Genomic DNA, 20,966 nt, shown 5'->3' with positions numbered 1-20,966 from the left:
GTTATATGTTCTGTTTATTATAAATGCTGGTCAGTGAGCCACAGTGCTATAGCTATGTGTGTATAGTGAGGTTAACACCTGGTGATTAATTTCAGGTAATTAAGTGTGAAATTCCGTTAAAAATGAAAGTTGTCTTTTTTTAAAACTTCGTCTGAAACATCCAGTTTCTGGAATTGTTTTTTTCTCTGTGTTTAAGTTAATTAACTTGAAAATAATATTTAAGATTAAATAAGAATGGAATTGACAGTTTATTTATTGTTACAACATCTGTAATCAACTTCGGTGAGTATTTTTCATTATGACGTATAAAGTGGTTTTTTAGTAAGTGTGAGGAATTGCCTGTAATTTTTTGAAAAAGCTTTTCATCCTGATTTTTTTATTGAATCATTTCTTAGTTATTTTAACAATAATATTTGTTAAATTTCTGGTCTTCATTTTACCTGACAAAGTAGTGAAAAGGGCTTTTCTGCTATTCTGTCTCTGATTGTCTCTTCAGCAGTAGTCTCCGATGGGATTTAATAGATGTTTTAGAGAAGGCTTCTGATTAGATAAATTTGGGAAACTGTGTAATATAATTCTCTTTGAGAAGTTCACAGTGCATATTTTATTTTTTTAAGTGCCCTGAGTGTTCCTGTGGTAAAGAAATGTGTTTAACTGTGTTTAACCAACGGGTTTTCCTTGTAGGACATCTGTTAGTATTTCAAGGGATACTAGGATTCTGAGGAACATATTTTGTAATGTTCTTCATTAGATTAAAGTGATATAAGGAAATCACTACTGTTACATTAACATTTATGTCCTTGGGATCTTGAGGGGGAATGCAAATACTAAAATATCTGCTATAATTTCCAAGTGTTTTGCATAATTTTGTTATTTGTCCTGAAAAAATGGTATCAGTGAAAAAATTTCTTGTGTTAATCTTTTAAAAAGAAACTTGATTTGTAGTGATATTTTTAGGTAATTAGAACCTTTTATTTTCACTAATTAGAGCTGTCTCTGTAAAATCAATCTTTGAATTTCAGGCTCAAAGAAACCTTGAATTTGCTTATTGCAAAGCAGATTTGAAAATATGTTATTACAAGAAAGTAGTCCCAAATACATTATAATAATACATAAAAATTGGAAATATAATTTTTATTGGTTAATTATATAAACATATTTCATAAATTAAACAAAAATGATATAGCCTCATATGTCTGACATTAGCTAGGGAAGAGCTTTTCTATTTAATAGTAAATCTTAAACTCTTATCTTTTTATGGGTACCTTTTGTCATATTTATTGAGTTGCTTGTTACTCTCTGGCAGACATTATTTTAAACCATGTCTATTAAATAGTTTTCTCTTTGGGGGTATGTACATTTAAATACCTGTTAATTATGAAAAAGTGTGTTTAAAAGTCTAAAATTGGATTTAGCTATACAGTTGCATATAGTGTCTTTGGAAAGATCAGATTATGTAAAAGACTTTTGTTCCCGAAGTAAACACAATTAATGATTATTTTAAAGTTTTGAATAGAAAATTGTTAAATTTATAAGTATTTATGAAATCATCAGTGTTTCAAGTATTTAGTGAACACAAGTTTATATCATAAGTGCTACCCTAATTTAACATGTAATCTGGAAATTCTTACATGGCTGGCTTAGCCACATAACTAACTTATTGGGATGGTGGAGTAGTCCAGATTTGTCCAAATATGTAAGCATCACATAAAGAAAACTCTCTTCCACAGACTCTACCCTCCTTTTTCTAGGAATTTGTGTGGTTGGACATAGTGGGAACCAGTTTAAAAAGTGGGGACTTTTGCTTTCAGGATGATGGAGTAGATGTACATTGCCCTATTCTTCCCGCTAAAACAACTGAAAGTCTTGAACAGTATATGTAAAATAAAGATAAGAAGACTCTGAAAGGTGGAGAAAAGGCATAAAGACTAGGGACCTCAGGACTCAAAGAATGACATGGGGTGAGTTCCCTGGGTTTTCTTTTTGCCTAATATATCCCAAATTTGGAGCTGAAGAAGCTGGCAGTCTGGAAATAGCAACTGGTACAAACTAATAAGCCTGGTCTTTCTAGCCAAAAGACCAGAAGAGAGAGAGCCTGGCAAGGCAGAAAACTTAGCCAATACCTTTGTGCTGCCGTCAAACGCTACAGAAAGACCGACCCCAACCCTAACACATGCCAGCCAAGGCTGAGTAGAGAGCCCAGACTTCCACCCTCATGGAGTTGTGACAAGGCTGTCCAACCCCCTGCTGAGGCGGTTTTAGAGAAGCCTGAGTAGGGAGCCAGGAGGTTCTTCCCTGCTGGGCAGTACTGAACCTCCCCACTGCCATTTTCCCTTTCCCCTAATTCACTGTCATTAGAGCCCGTGTGGGGAGCCTGACCTTACACCTGACAATCCTTCCCCACTGGAGTAATGTTAGAGGAGGCCTAGGTGAGAGTCAGGACTTTCAGTGCCTCCCAGCAGTAAGGAGGCTATGCCTCTCCTCTTCTGTGGTGTCAGTGGAGGCCACAGAGGGAACGGTAATGAGACACTCCCGCCTCTTAGAGCCCAGGTGATATCAGCAGAGGCCTGCTGAGTAGCCAGAATCCCTACCCTTGCCAGTGGTAATGAGAAGCCCCTCCTCACCTTGGATATCAACAGAGTTCAAGTGAAAAACTTGGACTTCTGCTCCCACTCGGCAGTTATTAGGCAGGGCTTTTCCCCCAGCTGGAGCCATGTCAAAGGAAGCCAGCTAAATCGGAAGATTTAAATAGGATCCAGAATATGATAATACCCAAAATATCTATGTTTCAGTAAAAAATCATACTGTATGCTAAGAGCCAAGAAGACCTCTTTTTGAATGAAAGAAGAGCATCAATAGACTTAAACACCATAACAACAGATGTCAACAAATATTTTAAAGCAGTCATCATAGAAATACTTCAGTGAGACTTCCCAAACCCATTTGAAACAAATGAGAAAACAGAAAGTCTTGGGGAAGTAATAGCAGATATAAAGAAAAATGAAATAATTTAAAACTGAGAAAAACAAAAACCAAAATTAGAAAGTCAGTGAATAGGCTCTGCAGTGGGATGGAAGAGATAGTACATAATCCGTGAACAATAGAAATGAAAGAACAATAGAAATTGTCCAAATAGATAGCAGAGAGAACTAAACTTGGGGATGAGTGGGATAGCATGGAACTATAACAAATGATCTAACATTTGCATCCTTGGAGTCCTAGAAGGAGAGGAAAAAGAAAGCAGGGTGGGAAAATACTCAAAAGTGGTTGAAGACTTTTTAAATGTGGCAAAAGGCATAAACTTACAGATATAAGAAACTGAGCAAACCACAAACAAGATAAGCCAAAAGTACTTTACATCAAGTTCAGTTAAACTTACAGTTACAGTTAAACTTCTGAAAACTAAAGACAAAATATCTTGAAGGCATTGAATGAGAAATAGTACTGTTTCTTATGAGGGAAAAGCACTTTGATTTCTCATAAGCAGATTGTCATCAAAAACTAAGGAGACGAGGAAATGGCACATTTTTTCAAGTATTGAAAGAAAAGAGCTATAAATCAGAGTCTTATACCCAATGGAAATGTTATTCAGGAATGATGGAGGAATCAAGACATTGTTGGATGAGGGAACACTAAGATGATTTGTCACTAGTAGACCTACCTTTAAAAGAAATGGCTAAATAAATTCTCTAAAGGAAGGTGGTGAAAAGAAGACATATCGAAATATTGGGAATGAAGAAAAAACATGGTAAGGAAAAATGTGAGTAAATACAATAGACTTCTTTCTCCCAAGTTTTGTAAGTTATATTGATAGTTGAACCAAAACTGTAACACTATCTGATGCGGTTCTCAGTATACATAGAGGAACTATTTAAGACAGTTATATAATAAATGGGAGAAGGTAAAAAGACATAGAGTAAGGTTTCTATACTTCATTTGAACTGGTAAAAGGATGGGACCATTAGACTTGAGTGATAAATTTTGTGTATGTAATGTAATACCTGGAAGAACCACTGAAAAAGAGATATACTCAAAAGCACTATGGATAAATCAAAATAAAATTTTTTTAAAAAGTTGAAATCATTCGTGAGAAGACATGAAAAAGAAAACTAAAACAAAATAGTAGACTTATTTACATGTAAATAGTCTAACTATACGAAGTAAAAGGCAGAGATCAGCATATTAGGTTAAAAAAAATACAAAAAACTCTCTTCAGTATATTGGTAAAGGCAAGTTGAAAGTAAAAGGACTGAAAATGATACATCACGTAAACATTAATCAAGAGAAGGAATGAATACATTAATATTAGGTAGACTTTAAAGCAAAGAAAATTACTGGAGACAGAGAAAGGCATTATCCAGTGATAAAAGGGTCAATCCATCAAGAAGACAGTAATCCTAAACATGTATGTACCAAATAAGAGAGCTGTATGATATATGCAGCAAAAACTATCCAAACCGAAAGTAGAAATTGGCAGATCTACAATTAGAGTTGGAGGCTTCAGTGCCCTTCTCAATAATTGATAGGTAGAATATCTAGACAGAAAGTTAGCAAAAATATGGAACCCAACAGTACCATCAACCAACGAGATCTAATGGACATTTATAAAACGGTCTACTCAACAACAGCAGAGTACACATTCCTTTCAAGTGCCTATGGACTACGTACTAGAGTAGACAATATCCTGTTCCATAATAGAAACTTCCAACAAATCTAAAAAGATTAAAATCACAGGGCTAATGTTTTTCAGCCACACTGACATCAAATTGGAAATCAACAATACAGAAAGATAACTGGAAAGGCACCAAACATTTGAAAAATAAACAACATACTAATCCATGAGTCAGAGAGGAAGTCTCAAGGGAAATTGTTTAAAAAAAAAAACAAACTTTGAGCTGAATAGAAATGAATTTATTGGGAATTTTGAGACACAGATGAAGCAATACTACTGAGAGGTAAATTACATCATTAAATGCTGGCCCTTAGTAACAATTCTTAGATTAGAAAAAAGTTTTTTGAATCAATAATTTTTTTTTGGTCTTTTTGCTATTTCTTGGGCCGCTCTTGCGGCATATGGAGGTTCCCAGGCTAGGGGTCGAATCGGAGCTACAGCTGCCAGCCTACCCCACAGCCACAGCAACGCAGGATCCGAGCTTCGTCTGCAACCTACACCACAGTTCACGGCAACGCCAGATCCTTAACCCGCTGAGCAAGGGCAGGGACGGAACCCGCAACCTCATTTCCTAGTCGGATTCGTTAACCACTGCGCCACGACGGGAACTCCATGAATCAATAATTTAATCTTCCATCTAACCTGGAAAAAGAGCAAAAGAAACCCAAAGGCATCAGAAGGAAGGGCATATTAAAGAAAAGAGCAGAAATCAGTGATAATGAAAACAAAATCAATGAAAGAGAGCTAATTATTTGAAAAGATGGGTAGTTACAGTTGTCACACCTACAGTGAGATTGACAGAAAAAAAAAGCTAAAACAATTTTCCAGTATTAAGAATGAAATTAGGGAGTTCCTGGTGACTCAGTGGGTTAAGGATCTGGCATTGTCACTAATGTGCTCTGGTTACTGTTGTGGTACAGGAAATTTTGCATGCTGTGGGTACAGCCAAAAATAAATGAATGAATGAATAAATGAAATTAGTACCACTCCAAGCTTTGTAGATGTCAAAAGGATAATAAGGGACAACTCTGCACACATAAATTTGATAACTTAGATGAAATGAATCAATACCTTGAAAAGCACAAACTACAACCCCTCTTGTATGACAGATAATTTGAATAGCCTGTAACTGTTAATATTAAATTCATAATTTAAAATCTCTTGAGAAAATCTCTAAGTTGGGATTGTTTTACCTGGAGAATTATACCAGACATTTTAGAATAGTAAATACCAATTCTTAAATTCTACACAATCTCTTCCCCAAAAATGTCACTTTTTTTTTTTTTTTTTTACAGCGCCACACTTGCAGCATATGGAAGTTCCCAGGCTTAGGGTCAAATTGGAGCTATAGTTGCTGGTCTACACCACAGCTCACAGCAACGCTGGATCCTTAACCCACTGAACAAGACCAGGGATCGAACCTGTGCCTTCATGCATACTAGTCAGGTTTGTTACCCCTGAGCCACAATTGGAACTCCACTTCCAAAAAATGTGAAGGAAGGAACCCTTCCTTTGTGTTTTATGAAATCTAATCTTATCCTCATACTAAACCAGATAAAGGTATTTAAAAAACAAAACAAAAACCATGACAGTATCCTTAAGGCATATAGATGGAAAAATCCTTTTCAAAATACTAGCAAATAGAATTAAGCAATATGTAAGAAGAATTATATACCACAACCAAGTAGAGTTCATTCCAGGGATTCAAGGCTGGCCCATATTTTAAAAAAATCAATGAGTGTAATCTACCATATTAACAGAAAAAAAGAAAACTGACATAGTCACATCAATTGATCAGAAAAAGCTTTGACAAATGGTGAAAACTTATGGTAAACACTCTGAAAACTAGTAATAGTAATTTTCTCAACCTGATAAAGGATGTACTGAAAAATCTTCAGGTAACATACTTCATGGTGAAAAACTGAATGTTTTCCCCCTAGAACATTGAGGTTATCTGGGCAAGCATGTAGTTCTCACTCTTATTCAATATGGTACTAGCAGTTGCAGCTAATACAATTATCTAAGAGTAGGAAATAAAAGACACCATATAAAGGAAGAAATAAGATTGTTCTCCCCTTTCCCCCTTTTATAACATGATTTTTTATAGAAAGACCTCAAGACTATCCAAAACAAAATGCTAGAAACTAATAAGTGAGTTTACAAAATAGCAAAATATAAATAAACATAAAAAAATCAATTTATTTCAAAATACTAGCAATGAGCATGTGGAAAGTAAAATTAAAAATACAATACCATTTAGAGTGTGTGTGGGGGGACCCTTAGGTGTAAATCTAATAAAACATGGACTAGATCTGTGTGCTGGAAACTTAAATTCTGAAAAGAATATTTAAATGAATGGAGAGTCATACTGTACGTACTGATTGGAAAAGTCACATGATAAAAATGTCAGTTCTCCCCCAAATTACATGGTTTTAATAAAATTCCTTCCAAAATCTAAGATTTTTCAAGCTTTTTCTAAAAAAATAGCTTGAATAGCTAAAAGAAGTTTAGAAGAAGAAGATTAAGTAGGAGAAACCATTCTACTTGATTTAAAGACTTATCATATATAGAGTAATCATGCCTGTATGGTATTGGAATAAGACCAATAGATCAGTGGAAGTAGGTTTACACAAATAAGCCCAACTGTTTTTTTTTTTTTTTTGGAACTATGCAGTGGAATCCAGGAGAGGTCTTTTCAACAAATGATGTTAAAACAATGGGGCATTCACATACACAAAAATGAACCTCTCTTTAAACCTCACAGCTTGTGCAAAAATTGACCCAAAATGGATCATAGGCTTAAACATAAAATGTAAAGTTATAAACCTGTAGGAAAAAAATCCTCTAGTTCTAGGGTTAAGCAATGAGTTCTTAGACTTGATACCAAAAGGTACAGTTCACAAAGAAAAAAATCAACAATTTGTATTTCATCAAAATTTTACAGTTGCTCTTTGAAAGCCTATGTGAAGAAGAAAAAAGCTGCAGAGTGGAGAACATATCTGGAAACCACACATCTCACAGAAAACTAGTATCTAGAATTTATAAAGATGTCTCAAATAGCAAAAGCCTATTTAGACATTTGGCAAAAAACATAAAGAAAATTTCATCTAAGAGGATATGCAGATATCAAATAAATACAGGAAAGCATGTTCACCATCATAGGGAAATGCAAATTCAAACCATAATGAAGACAACTCCAACAGAGTGGCTAAAATATAAAAACTAGTGGCAGTATAAAAAGCTGGCAAGAATGTGAAGAAACCGGATCACTCAAGTTTTGGGGGGGGGAATGTGATATGTTACAGGCAGTTCTTGTAAAACCTACCGCTGTGGCTCTGTGGGTTAAGGATCCAACTGTATAGATGCAGGTTCTATCTGTGGCCCTACCAAGAATCTGGCATTGCTGTAGCTACAGCTTGATGCCATCCCTGGCTTGATAACTTCCATATGCTGCAGGTGTGGCCATTTAAAAAAAAAAAAAAAAAACTAAACATGAAATTACCCTAAGCTCCAGCAATTGTACACTTAGTTATTTAACCCAGAGAAATGAAAGCTTATATAAACTGAATTCAAATATTCATAGTGTCTTTATTTTTAATATCTCAAAACTGGAATCAGCCCAGATGTCCTTCAACAAATAAGTGTTTTTAAAAACTGTGGTACACACAAACCATAGAATACTACTTAGTAATAAAAAGGAACAAACTACTGATTCACAAAACTTGAATGACTCTCCAGGAAATAATGCAGAGTGACAACAACCAATCTCAAAATGTTACATATGATTCCATTAATGTAACTTTTTGATATAACAAAATTTTAGAACTAGGGGGCGGATTAATCATTGCCAGAGCTTATATGATATAAATTAGTTGGGAAGGGGAAGGATGGGTAGGTGGTTACATAAGAGGACAATATGAAGGATCCTTATGGTGTAGGAGCTGTTCAGTCTCTAAACTATGGTGGTGAATACGTGAGCCTGTACAGGTAATAAGATTGTATAGAACTTAATACACACGCCTTCACAGACAAATGAGTACATTGAAAATGAGACAGTTGGAGTAAGGTCGGTATGTTATATCAATGTCCATATCCTGATTGTGACATTGTATACTATAGTTTTGCAAAATGTTGTCAATTGGAGGAATGACAAAGTGCACAGAGTTCAGTATTATTTCTTTAAAAAACATATGAATCTTGACATATCAAAAATTGCAATTAATAAAAGTAAATGGCTTAGGTAAAAGTATCTAGAGTCCTTTTCCTAGTTAAAGGGAAAAAACCAACCTAAAGTATATATTCTGGGAAAGATAGTTGAATTGTCTATAAGGACAACATGGGATTGTGTATCAATAGCACAGAGCTGTTAAGTACATCAAAATCAGAAAATAATTATCAGTGGTAGTTCTAATTTTTGTAGTTCAGTCTGAGAAATAAAGTATCATTTTAATACCCATTTCTTCATTCAAAATAATACAGACATTGAATGATGGAGAAAGAATTTTACATATCAGTTGAGTTAAAAAAAAAGAGAAGATTTATCATATCAGTTGAGTTAAAAAAAAAGAGAAGACAGAACCACCATTCCGTGGTTCTGTCTTTTGATTGCACAGTACCCAGATCTTCTCTATTTTTTATTCTGAAAACTAAGGATGTAAGAATTCTCTGTGTCCTTTTCTGAGTCTAAAAAACTGTGCACAGTTACATTTTGTATAGTATATAAGGAAGTGTAAGCTCTGGAAAATAAAACTCTTATCTGGAATAACGAAAAACAATCACAGTCAACCCAGAGCTAGTTGGGAACATGATACAAGAAAAATTTAACATACTCCAGAGGACAGCTTGTGGTAAGCAATACAGTTTTTTGTGTGTGTTTTTATATAATAGCACAATGTTTATTATATTTTTTCCATTTTTATGACCCGTAACTTATTTTTCATACCTAAAATAAGAGTTGGCATGATTTTTAGTTATCTAGTACATCACCCTAAGTGAAGATAAATGTATATAACCACATTAGCCTATCACTTGCATAATTTATTTGTTGAATGGATGAATTGAAACTAATTTTTTATAACTGAGTAATTTTATTTATAATTGTTCTGGTGACAACTTTTTAAAAACTGAATAGGCTGAAGAAAGTTATTAATGTATCTTTAACTGGTTTCTGAGTTAACTGATTTTCTGAATCTGTGTTATCTCTATATATCCTCCCAAAATCATAGACTAAAAGGAACACTTAGGAACCCAAACTAACCCATACCTTCTGGATTGCTAGGAGGCAGAATACCATGAACTTCAAGTTACCTGAAAGAATACCATGAACTTCTAATTATCAATTCCAGCAGAGCTTCCACTGAATTAGGAGAAATAAAGAGAAAAATACAGGGTTCAGCAAAATGAAAGAAGACACCAAGCTCTTTTTTCCCCTTACCCATTCAAGAAATTGCACTTCACTAAGTTAACAGAAGGTACTCACAAACTAAAGAATGCTGTCCACAAAATGACTAGGGGGAAAAAAAATCAAACTTACACGGTGCTACTGTTGGAGGAAAACAGAAAATATATGTTAAAGCATTTCAGCTGACAAAAATCTGCACGTACACACAACCCCAAAAAGAAAACCTCAGAGAAATAACCACAAAGTAACGTACTCTAACACAGTACTCCAGACTAAACTAAGTATTCTCAAGCAAACAAAACAAAATCTCCAAAAATTTAAGGAGAGGAAGGGATTATTAAAAACAAACAAACAAACAAAAAAACAGGAAATGCAATGCAACCTGATCAAACTCAGGAAGGAAATTGAGGAAAAGACAAAACTATGGTAGGAATGAAGAATAAATTTGAAAATGCTCAAGAGAAAGTAAAATGTAATGAAAATCTAAGGAAGAACATCAAGTGAAAATGGGATAAAGAAGTAAAAAATTAGGATCTTAGACAAAATGACTGAAAGGGAAGATTTGCAAAGGCGGGTCCAACACAGTTGGAATCTGTGAAGAATAAAGACAACATGAACAAACCTTATAAATTATAATCCAGGAGAACTTTCTGAGAATAGGGAAAATTTAAATCTACCTTTTGAAGGACCCATCACCGTACCTGGAAGAATTGGACCTGAAATTATCAACTCAGAGACATATTTTAGTAAACCGTTAAAGTCGAAGAGTTAATTGGGCTGACATCATACTTTTGAAGAGCAACATGCAAATCTTGGCAACAGAATATCAATTTCAAGACATTCGAGAAAGCATGAGCCAAGGATTTGATATCCAACCAAATTTTTCCTGTACTTGTTAAGGTGATAGAAAATCAGTTATTGTATATTGAAGAACTCATTGAATATTGTATCCATAAGCCCTTCCTGTGGAATTTATTAGAGGCTGGGCTCCATCTAATCAAGAGACCAGTGGGAAAGCTTCAGTAAAAGGACCATGAGCATTTACCATATTAAATTGTAGAATTAGGGACTGAATAAAATAAGTAGAAGAAAGTATGAAATGTTATGTTAGACAAAGTACAGAGAATACCACTCTTAGAAAAGGAGAAGAGGGGGAGAAGGAAAAGTAGAATGAGGTCATAGACTTACGTAGAGGGGAGACCAAGGATACCCTTTAAAATCAGCAGACCACATGCTAAAAAGCTTGAGTAAGGAAGAGGAGGAGAGAGGATTAAGGACACTAACAAAAGTACATATAAATGGACTAGTGCAAAATTACTAACCTTCCTAAATATACCAAAAGAAAATGTAAAAAATAGAGAAAACACACTGTGAGAAAAAGGAACACCATAAGTACTAATAGAGTAATCAAAATATACACTAGAGAGGAAGTAAACATCAATCATATTAAATACAAATGGGCTTAAGTTGTCCACTAAAAAGATTTTCAAGTTGGCGTATGAAACAAACATTAAAATTTGGTTTAACGTAGAATCCAATAGTGGATGCTAAACGAAGGTGGAAAATTTGTGAAACCTCCGTATTTTTGTATGGCCTCTAAGTGTCGCCTTAGAAATTGCTTGTTAGCTACAACAGGAAAAAATAATAACTACCTAATGAAGAAACTAGACACCACCTTGATCAAGTGATTGAAATTGATAGCACCAGTACGGATGTTATGGACATCATTCACTTTAACTGTGATACCCTTAGGAGAACACATCATTCCTTAGGTGGTAGGTCTAGTAAGGAATGCATAACCTGAATCTAACTGTAAAGAACATCAGACCAACCCAACTTGGAGAACATTTTATAAAATAACTTCTTTCTTCAAAAATTATTAATGTCATGAAAGAAAGGCTTTGGAACTATTCCTGATAAGATGAATCTGAAGAGACAACCAAATGCAATCTGTGATCCTAGATTTGATTCTGTACTGGATGGGGGATCCTGAGTTTGATAGCCCTTATGTTTATGTAAGAATACCCCCCTTTTTTTTTAACGTCACATTGAAGTATTGAGAGGAAAAGCATGTGTGAACCTACTCTCAAATGGTTCAGAAAAACACATAATGAGTATGTGTGTGTGGTGGTGGGGAGAATGATAAAGGTAGCAAAATGTTAAAAGGTGAGTCTGAGTAAGAAGTTTAACGGACTTTTCTGTTCTTTACATTTTTCTGAGTTTAAAATTAAATTAATAAGATAGCTTTGGCTATCTCTAGAAGCCAGAGATCAATATATACACAGCTTAGTTTAGTAAAGTAGAAGTTACATAATTTTCTCATTCTCCCCCTTTACCCCTCTCCCCCACACCCCGCTTTTAAGATACTGTTTTTACCAGTTCAGTTTCCATTTGGAAAGGTTAACTGATTTGGTTTCAATCTGTGTTAAGCAATAGATGTGAGTTCTCTAAAAGCTTCTTTTTCTCTCATGTTTTTAAGGAATTTGCCTTTTTGTGCTTAAAAATATGCTTGAAGGGGAAAAAAAAATCCTTTTCTAAATGTGTCCTTTCCTATGACCTTTTGTAAAATGCTCAATCATGTGGCAGAAACCCAGCTACTTGGTCCCTCTCCCCCACCTCATTAGTGCTTCCTTGTGTTCTGAGGAGGAAATAGATGGATGAAGTTAGGGAGTTCTCTTGTGGCACAGTGGGCTAAGCATCAGGCGTTGTCACTGTAGCAGGTGGAACGTGATATGGTACAGATGTAATCCTGGTCTGGGAACTTGCACATGCCATGGGTGTGGCCTAAAAAAATTTTGTTTGATACCCACTGATTCTTCAACCATATTCATATTAGTTTCTTGCTTCCTTCTTAAAACTGTATGGAGAAGAGAGAACTGCATGGTTCCAATAGGTGGACAATCCAGAAGCTCTCATTACACATTTTCAATTGGATCAGTATCTGACAGGCAGTGACAAGGTTGCACAGTGGTTTTCAACTTTATAATTAGTGCAGTGGTGGATTACTGACCAGCCTGAAATGTAGTGGTTAAGGATGATTATCAGGTTTTTAAATGTACTGACAGTTTGAATTCTTGAGTACTGTGTTATTTATTGTGCAGTTTAAAATTGTCTCGTTTTGGAGTTCCTGCTGTGGCGCAGTGGGTTAATGATCCAGCTTTGCTGCAGCTATGGCTTCGGATTCGATACCTGGCCCTGGAACTTCCCTATGCTGCAGGTGTGGCTGAAAAAGAAAAAAATGTTTCCTTTTCAAGAAGGCTGCAGTGATACATGCAACTGCTTTTCTAAGAAATGTGGAATTACTTTTTAATCTAAAAACTGAGGATTTTTGTTAGATCATTTAGCTAAAAACCAAAATGTAAACTCTGTGAAAATTAGGTGGAAGTGACCAACTGATTTGCAACACTAGAAAACGCAGAGCTCGTGTAGAATGAAATAATGTAGTTCTTTGTTCAGTTTTTTAATAATGATGATGTTATTTTGCTGTTAATAAATTTTTTCCCCTTTTTAAATTTTGAATTCCTAATTTTCTGCTTAGAAATATTTTGGTAATTCAGTGTTTTTATATTCAGGACTTTGTCATTAACATTATAATATTTTTAAATAATTATGAAACAATTACTCTTTTTCTAACTAGGAAGAAGCATTGCATGCATTTATACAGCCAGAGATCCTAGACGGCCCAAATCAATATTTTTGTGAACGTTGTAAGAAGAAGTGTGATGCGCGAAAGGTAGATGCCATGTAGAAATTAATACTTAATTATCTGAGACAATATTCAATATTCAATAGGTGTCCCCCCCCCAACCCCTGCTTTTTTTTTTTTTTTTAGGGTCTTCGGTTTTTGCATTTCCCTTATCTGCTGACCTTACAATTGAAAAGATTTGATTTTGATTATACAACCATGCACAGGATTAAATTGAATGATCGGATGACATTTCCAGAGGAGCTAGATATGAGTACATTTATTGATGTTGAAGATGAGGTAAATGTTGTAAATATATTTTTAAAACATTCTTCTTTGATCAGAATAACTTATGAACTTTTTTGAAAAAAAAAAGGATCTCAAATTCTGGAATTATTTCTTTAATTTGAGTAACAATCGTATTTTGTAACATTCTTAGTTATTGAAACATACTGGTCTAGAGGTAGGCTGTACTTGTACATAATAAACAGAACAAATATATAGAATGAAAGAGCAAAGTGCGTAGTATGGCCTTAATTTCTTGTGTTTGTGTATCTTTTTTCAAGCTTTAAGGTTTTCAGGTTATTCTCATGTAAGGTTTACCAACTCTTAAGTTGGCTAGGTTAGAAAACTAAACAGTAAAGGTATTTTTTGGTTTCTTTTTTAATTAAGACTTTAAAAAATGTTTATTTAAATATAGTTTGAGAATGGGACTTCGAAGAGCACAGATAATGCTTATTAATTTCTTCCATTTATTGGCCTCCCCAAATTCTCTGCTTCCTCTAGCCATACCTAGTAAAGGATTCATAATGACCCACTCTATTCTTTTGGAAACTCTTCTGATTTAATTATTAGGAATATTTATGATCACTTAACATAGTTGTTACAGTCATAAAGGTTCCTTACTCTCAAAATTTCCATGAAGCATTTTTTTCTGATTGGAATTCATCAGTATGGTTAAAAATGCCTTTTCCTACAGAACATTGTAAATCAAAAAATTTTTTGAATACCTTTTCCTAGAAGCTCAAAAATAATTTTAAACATTCTTAAGGTTTTTTTTTTTTTTATGTACTTAAGAGGCAGATGTTTTCTGAGCCTCATTTTCCTTGTCTGTAAGGAAAGGCTATTAGTTGTTTTTTATAGCTTTCATAAAAAAAGAGTGTCTTAAAGTAAACACTCATTGAATGGCACCTCTGACCAGGAAACATCTTAAAAGTCTTAATTTGAAATAATACCTCAAACACTTGTGCTTAAGCTAGGAAATCTACCCAAAGTATACCAAACTTTCAAAGGAGATTCCTACTCAGAGATCAGTATTAGATGGTTCTTTTGTATATTCCTAATGTATTTCTTGTTAAAGGGAGATCTTTTCCAAGGTAAGAAAACTAAACTTTTAGGAAGTTCTAGGTCCATTTCCTGGGAGAAGAAAAGAGATGTGCTGGCTTAGGAATGAATGATCTCTTTGGACTTCTGTAGAGTTCTGAAATTGATTTTCACCTCCGTTTCTCCTTGAACCAAACTTTCTTGAGGGATGAAGACTGTATGTTAGATACAGTCCTTCCTCACAACAAAGTTCTTGGTGAAGAGTTGGTACTTATTACATACTGCTTGGTTAATTCAAGAATGTCTATGCCATGCCTTAAATATCAAGCCTACATCTGAGATAAGAATTTTGGAATTATTTAAATTTTAAAAAATTAGGTATGTATTTAAAATATTAAAGGAGAAGAGAGAGGAAAGAGTTGTTTGAGGATTTCTAGGAAGTAGAATTCTTCAAATTAAACTTCCACAAAAGAGATTTCAAAATCATAAAAGCATAGAAAAGTATGATTTACTGTTGTTACATTTCTACCTCCTATAACTAGAGTATAAAATTCTTGAAGATAGATACAGTCTCTTATTTTTCTTTCTAACTGTCTATAATACCTAGCATGCCTATAAATTGAATTGAACTTTTTGTTCAAGAAAAGATATGACTGGAGTTCCCATCATGGCACAGCGGAAACGAATCCGACCAGGAACCATGATGTTGCGGTTTTGATTCCTGGCCTTGCTCAGTGGGTTAAGGATCTGGCCTTGTCATGAGCTGTTGTATAGGTCGCAGATGTGGCTCGGATCTGGCATTGCTGTGGCTGTGGCATAAGCTGGCAGCTGCGGCCCTAAAAAGACAAAAGACCAAAAAAAAAAAAAGAAAAAGATATGGTATTCTTTTGGGATTTGAGAACAAAAGCTTAAGTTCTCTGCTTTTATGGATTTTGACAGAAGAAATGGTAATTTTATATTGTTACTTTACAACTGTAAACATAAATGGGGTTTAACAGAATTTTAAGAATGTTAAAAGAAATGCTCTTAAAATATATTTTTTCTAAAATTAGGTTGTGATGATGGTTGTACAACTATAAATATAATAAAATTCATTGACTTTTAAAAATAAAAAATAAAATACACATTTTTGTTTTATTTAAGGTCTTTTTAAGAGAAAATAAATTTGCTTAAAGTAAAATAAATATTTTTATTAACAGTATCTTAAATTATGTGAAAGGGTTAACAGCATATGAAATTTTATATTTTCCCCTTATTTAGCTTATAATTATAAGATAATTATGTTTTATTAAGAAATCTCCCCAGACTGAAAGTTGCACTGACAGTGGAGCAGAAAATGAAGGCAGTTGTCACAGTGATCAAATGAGCAATGATTTCTCCAATGATGATGGTGTAGATGAAGGGATCTGCCTTGAAAACAATAGTGGAACTGAAAAGATTTCAAAGCCTGGACTTGAAAAGGTACTTTTTATAATTTAGTTTTTAGTTCAAAGACAGGATAAAGAAATCTCTGAGCTCCTGTATAATTCTCTTGCTATTATGCCCAATAATGTTCTCTGTAAGAGAAGTTTAATTGCTTTTGCTTTTATGCATATATTCAGTCAGAATTAAACTTTAGGAAAAACTGCGTACATTTGGGATCATTAATTTCTGAGAGGCTAAACCGTAACTTACTATCAACTAAGCTGGGTGGTGGTGTGGAAAAGGTGCCTAGTAACTTTCAGGAGGCCACTTCTGCCTGTAAAGTATCAGCAAGCCTCATATTTTAGGTAGAGGACCCTTTAGTTTCCCTCCCCTCCCCCATGACAGCCCCACTAAGGGTCTTCAAAAAAAGATGATGTAATTTGAAAACTACAAGACTGGATAATATCTAGGGTAGAATTTTTTTTGTTACTATGTCAATGATTTTTAGATTTTATCAAGCCGTTTCTTTCACATTTGTATAATTTTCATTTAGGGGAGAATTAACAGATCAAATGTCTCGAACATGATGTGAATAACAAATCACCAGCGTGAAGACTGATTACTAGCTCAGCTCATACAGTCATATTAAATAAATGGCGTTTCACTTGCATAAATCTGGTTTAGACCAAGATCATTATTCTCACTACTATCCCCACTACCCTTTACCTTTTAAAATTATTTCTTTCAGGGGAGATAAGAGGAGTTTGAATTATAATGTGATGAACAGTGTAGTGGACACATTATAGTTTAGTATAAAAACATTGAATTCAAACATGGGTTATCAAACTGTGGCTCAAGAGCCTGCCTATTTTTCTACATAGACAGTTATGTCTATCTTTTTTTTTTTTTTTTAAATTTCCTTTGTCTCATAGTCCTACCGGATAGGATTTCCCAAACAGTGTTGAAGAGGAGTGCTGAGAGGGGACATTCTTGCCTTATTCCCAATCTCAGGAGAAGAATGTTCAAATTCTCACTGTGAAGTATGATGTTGGTCCAGATTTTTTATAGATGCTCTTTATCAAGTTGAGGAGGATCCTTCCCAGTGTGTTTAGAATATTTATCATGAATGGGTTCTAATTCTGTCAAATGTTTTTTCCTAGGTTCAAGTGATATGATCGTGTAATTTTTCATCTTTAGCGTGGGTGACATAGGTTGATTTTCTAATGATGAACCAACTTTGCATGCCTGAGAGATGTACCTTAGCCCTTTTACAAAGGAATTGGAATGTTATTTGAATTTTTTTTAAATGTTATTTGGGGAGTTTTCTTGTGGTACAGTAGGTTAAGGATCCAGTGTTGTCACTGCAGCAGCTTGGGTTGCTGCTCTGGTGCAGGTTTAATCCCTCACCCGGGAAATTCTTCATGCCACGGTGCTCCCCAAAAAAATATTATCTAGGATTTACTGATTTTGATGTGCATATCAGAACAGTAGCTTGTTTAGTACCTACTTCTAAAATTTCAGACTATTTTCTTTTTACATAAATATATACATTTATATTTCTGATATGCATAGTTCTAGAGGTTATAACATAATTAAAATGTGAATGCGTACACTGAATGAAACTTGCAGTGGTGAATTACCATTTTAATGATCTTAGAGAAAAGTTGATCTGCAATAAATATATAGGACAGCTAACATTACTTCCCTGTGTTTTAGTAGGATATAGGAAATACACAAATAAGGATTTTGTACTTTTCCTCTGCTCTGAGTTACTTTTATTTTTTTCCTTAGAATTCTTTGATCTATGAGCTCTTCTCCGTTATGGTTCATTCAGGGAGTGCCGCTGGTGGTCATTATTATGCTTGTATAAAGTCATTCAGTGATGAACAGTGGTATAGCTTCAATGATCAACATGTCAGCAGGGTAAGGAGGGGTTTTTTAAGATTATTAGTCTGAAAGACAAGGGTAGGGATATTTCTCATCAACAAGAGGGTTTATTAAAAATGGGAGAGTCATTCTGTTCAGTGAAGTATTATAAGACACATACCAAATCAGTCTTTTCTTTTTGTTTTCAATAAATTTCCTTTGTTTATTATTACTTCTTTGTTGTTTTGTTTTGTTTGGGGCTTGCTGAATGTTTTCAGAGTTGGACTCTCAGTTTTCTTCTTGCCCTGAGCCTTCATGTGAGCTACCTATTTAAGAGCACTAGAACTAATTGGCTGTTAGTAGCCACTAATTATATTTTTTGAATTGGTATCTATGTGATCCATTTAACTCTGAGGTTAATACTTGGCATAGGTATTGACAAAAAGGTAATGATGTCAGAAATCTTACCAAAAAAATGTAAGTAATGTAACCACTTTTTAGATCACACAAGAAGATATTAAGAAAACACATGGTGGATCTTCAGGAAGCAGAGGATATTACTCCAGTGCTTTTGCAAGGTAAATAACTTCCTAATTTTTAGTGTTTATAAATTAGAATTAATGATAGCTTTTCAACATCTTTTGCCTTTAAAAAGATTTAACCCAAGGGTCAGCAAACTGTCTCCAGTTTTTGGAAATAAAGTTTTATTGGAGCACCACCACACTCAGTTTTTTAAATATTGTGTGTTGATCTTTTCCCATTACAATATCAGAGTTAAGTAATTGTAGCACAGACTATATAGCCCACAAAGCCGAAGGCTTTTACTGTCTGATCCTTTCCAGAAGAAAATTTGCTGATTCCTGACTTAACTGTAGTAATCATTCTAGATCACAGTGTTTTTCAAGATTTTACTGTGTTACCAGGAGAAGACAGGGATTTTCTCATAAAATGTCAGTAAAGCACAGTGTCCTTTTTTTCTAGAATATTTTAAATTTGAACCTGTTTAAGAATAGTTACATGATTTTCTAATTGTTTGAAACAGCAAAAACCAGCTATTTAAAATAAATATTTTATGCTAGGAAATGAAATCTTTACAATCTATTTTTGTCCCCATTAATCTTTTCTGTATTTCTGCTAGCTCCACAAATGCATATATGCTGATATATAGACTGAAGGATCCAGCAAGAAATGCAAGTATGTTGACATATAGTTACTTGATATTAACTTGTATTTTTTTTTCTGTCTTTTTGCCATTTTTAGGGCCGTTCCCATGGCATATGGAGGTTCCCAGGCTAGGGGTCGAATCGGAGCTGTAGCTGTTGGCCTACACCAGAGCCACAGCAACGCGGGATCCGAGCCACGTCTGCGATCTACACCACAGCTCATGGCAATGCCGGATCCTTAACCCACTGAGCAAATCCAGGAATCGAACCCGCAACCTCATGGCTCCTAGTCAGATTCTTTAACCACTGAGCCATGACGGGAATTCCTTAATTTGTATTTTAAACTATTTTCTTGCAGATTTTGTAAATCCAGAAAGCTGCTTTTATTTTTTTTTAACTTTTATTTTTATTTTATTTTATTGTCTTTTTAGGCTGTACCAGCGGCATATGGAAGTTCTCAGGCTAGGGGTCAAATTAGAGCTGTAGCTCAGAAAACTACTTTCAAATGATAAGACAAATTTTTTTTTCTGCCTGGAAGAATTAGTTATAAAAACTGTTATGGGGAGTTCCCGTCGTGGCGCAGTGGTTAACGAATCCGACTAGGAACCATGAGGTTGCAGGTTCAGTCCCTGCCCTTGCTCAGTGGGTTAACATCCGGCATTGCCGTGAGCTGTGGTGTAGGTTGCAGATGCGGCTCGGATCCCGCGTTGCTGTGGCTCTGGCGTAGGCCGGTGGCTACAGCTCCGATTCGACCCCTGGCCTGGGAACCTCCATATGCCGCAGGAGCGGCCCAAAGAAATAGCAAAAAAAAAAAAAAAAAATGTTATGGAATTCTCTTGTAGTGCAGTGGGTTAAGGATCCAGAGTTATCACTTAAGGGGCTTGAGTGGCTGCTGTGATATGGGTTTAATCCTTGGCCCAGGAACTTCCACATGCCATAGGTGTGTCCAAAAAAAAAACCCTAAAATAAAGACTGTTATAAGATAATGCCAGTTAGTAAAAACACTTTGGCAAAAAAGTTAAACTATTTTTTAATACATTAAGAAAAAATTTACTATGCATTACATAAATTGGATATTTATTTGCAGGGAGATTGTATTATTTGTAGTTTGGTGCAGTGATGATAACCCGAGATCTGTGTAGAAGCCATAACTCACCAGCTACATGTCTCAGAGCAAGTTATTTAATTTTTCTAAATCTTACTTTACACATTAAAATGGGAATAATTATAGTATTTTATAGGATTGTTATAAAATATTAAATGAGATATAATTTCAAGCACTTAATATCATATTAGACTTAAATATTTACTTAACAAAGCAAGTAAAGTTTTATGATTTGAATATGCATCCTTTATTAGATTTTCATTTTATTAAGAATCCTAAAAATAATCCAATACAAAGCATGTAGGTTTGCCTTTTTTTCCCTCTCTGTTTAATACCTGTTTTTTTAT

At 34.5% G+C, this 20,966-nt stretch overlaps 1 protein-coding gene across 2 annotated transcripts in view; it reads left to right on the top strand.

Moving 5' to 3' along the window:
• The window catches only part of USP47 (ubiquitin specific peptidase 47), a 130,243-nt gene that overhangs the window by 74,152 nt on the left and 35,125 nt on the right, over positions 1-20,966 (top strand). For both annotated transcript variants that reach the window (XM_047776276.1, XM_047776275.1), the window contains 6 exons: positions 13,711-13,806; positions 13,906-14,058; positions 16,375-16,542; positions 18,277-18,408; positions 18,853-18,929; positions 19,490-19,545. In XM_047776276.1, the coding sequence (XP_047632232.1) occupies positions 13,711-13,806; positions 13,906-14,058; positions 16,375-16,542; positions 18,277-18,408; positions 18,853-18,929; positions 19,490-19,545 (682 nt within the window). The remainder of the gene's footprint in view (positions 1-13,710; positions 13,807-13,905; positions 14,059-16,374; positions 16,543-18,276; positions 18,409-18,852; positions 18,930-19,489; positions 19,546-20,966) is intronic.

The sequence above is a fragment of the Phacochoerus africanus genome, chromosome 4, assembly GCF_016906955.1.
Source record: "Phacochoerus africanus isolate WHEZ1 chromosome 4, ROS_Pafr_v1, whole genome shotgun sequence".
Taxonomy (NCBI): Eukaryota; Metazoa; Chordata; class Mammalia; order Artiodactyla; family Suidae; genus Phacochoerus; species Phacochoerus africanus.
The sequence above is the reverse complement of the archived record's forward strand: the minus strand, read 5'-3'. Positions and strand labels throughout refer to the sequence as shown.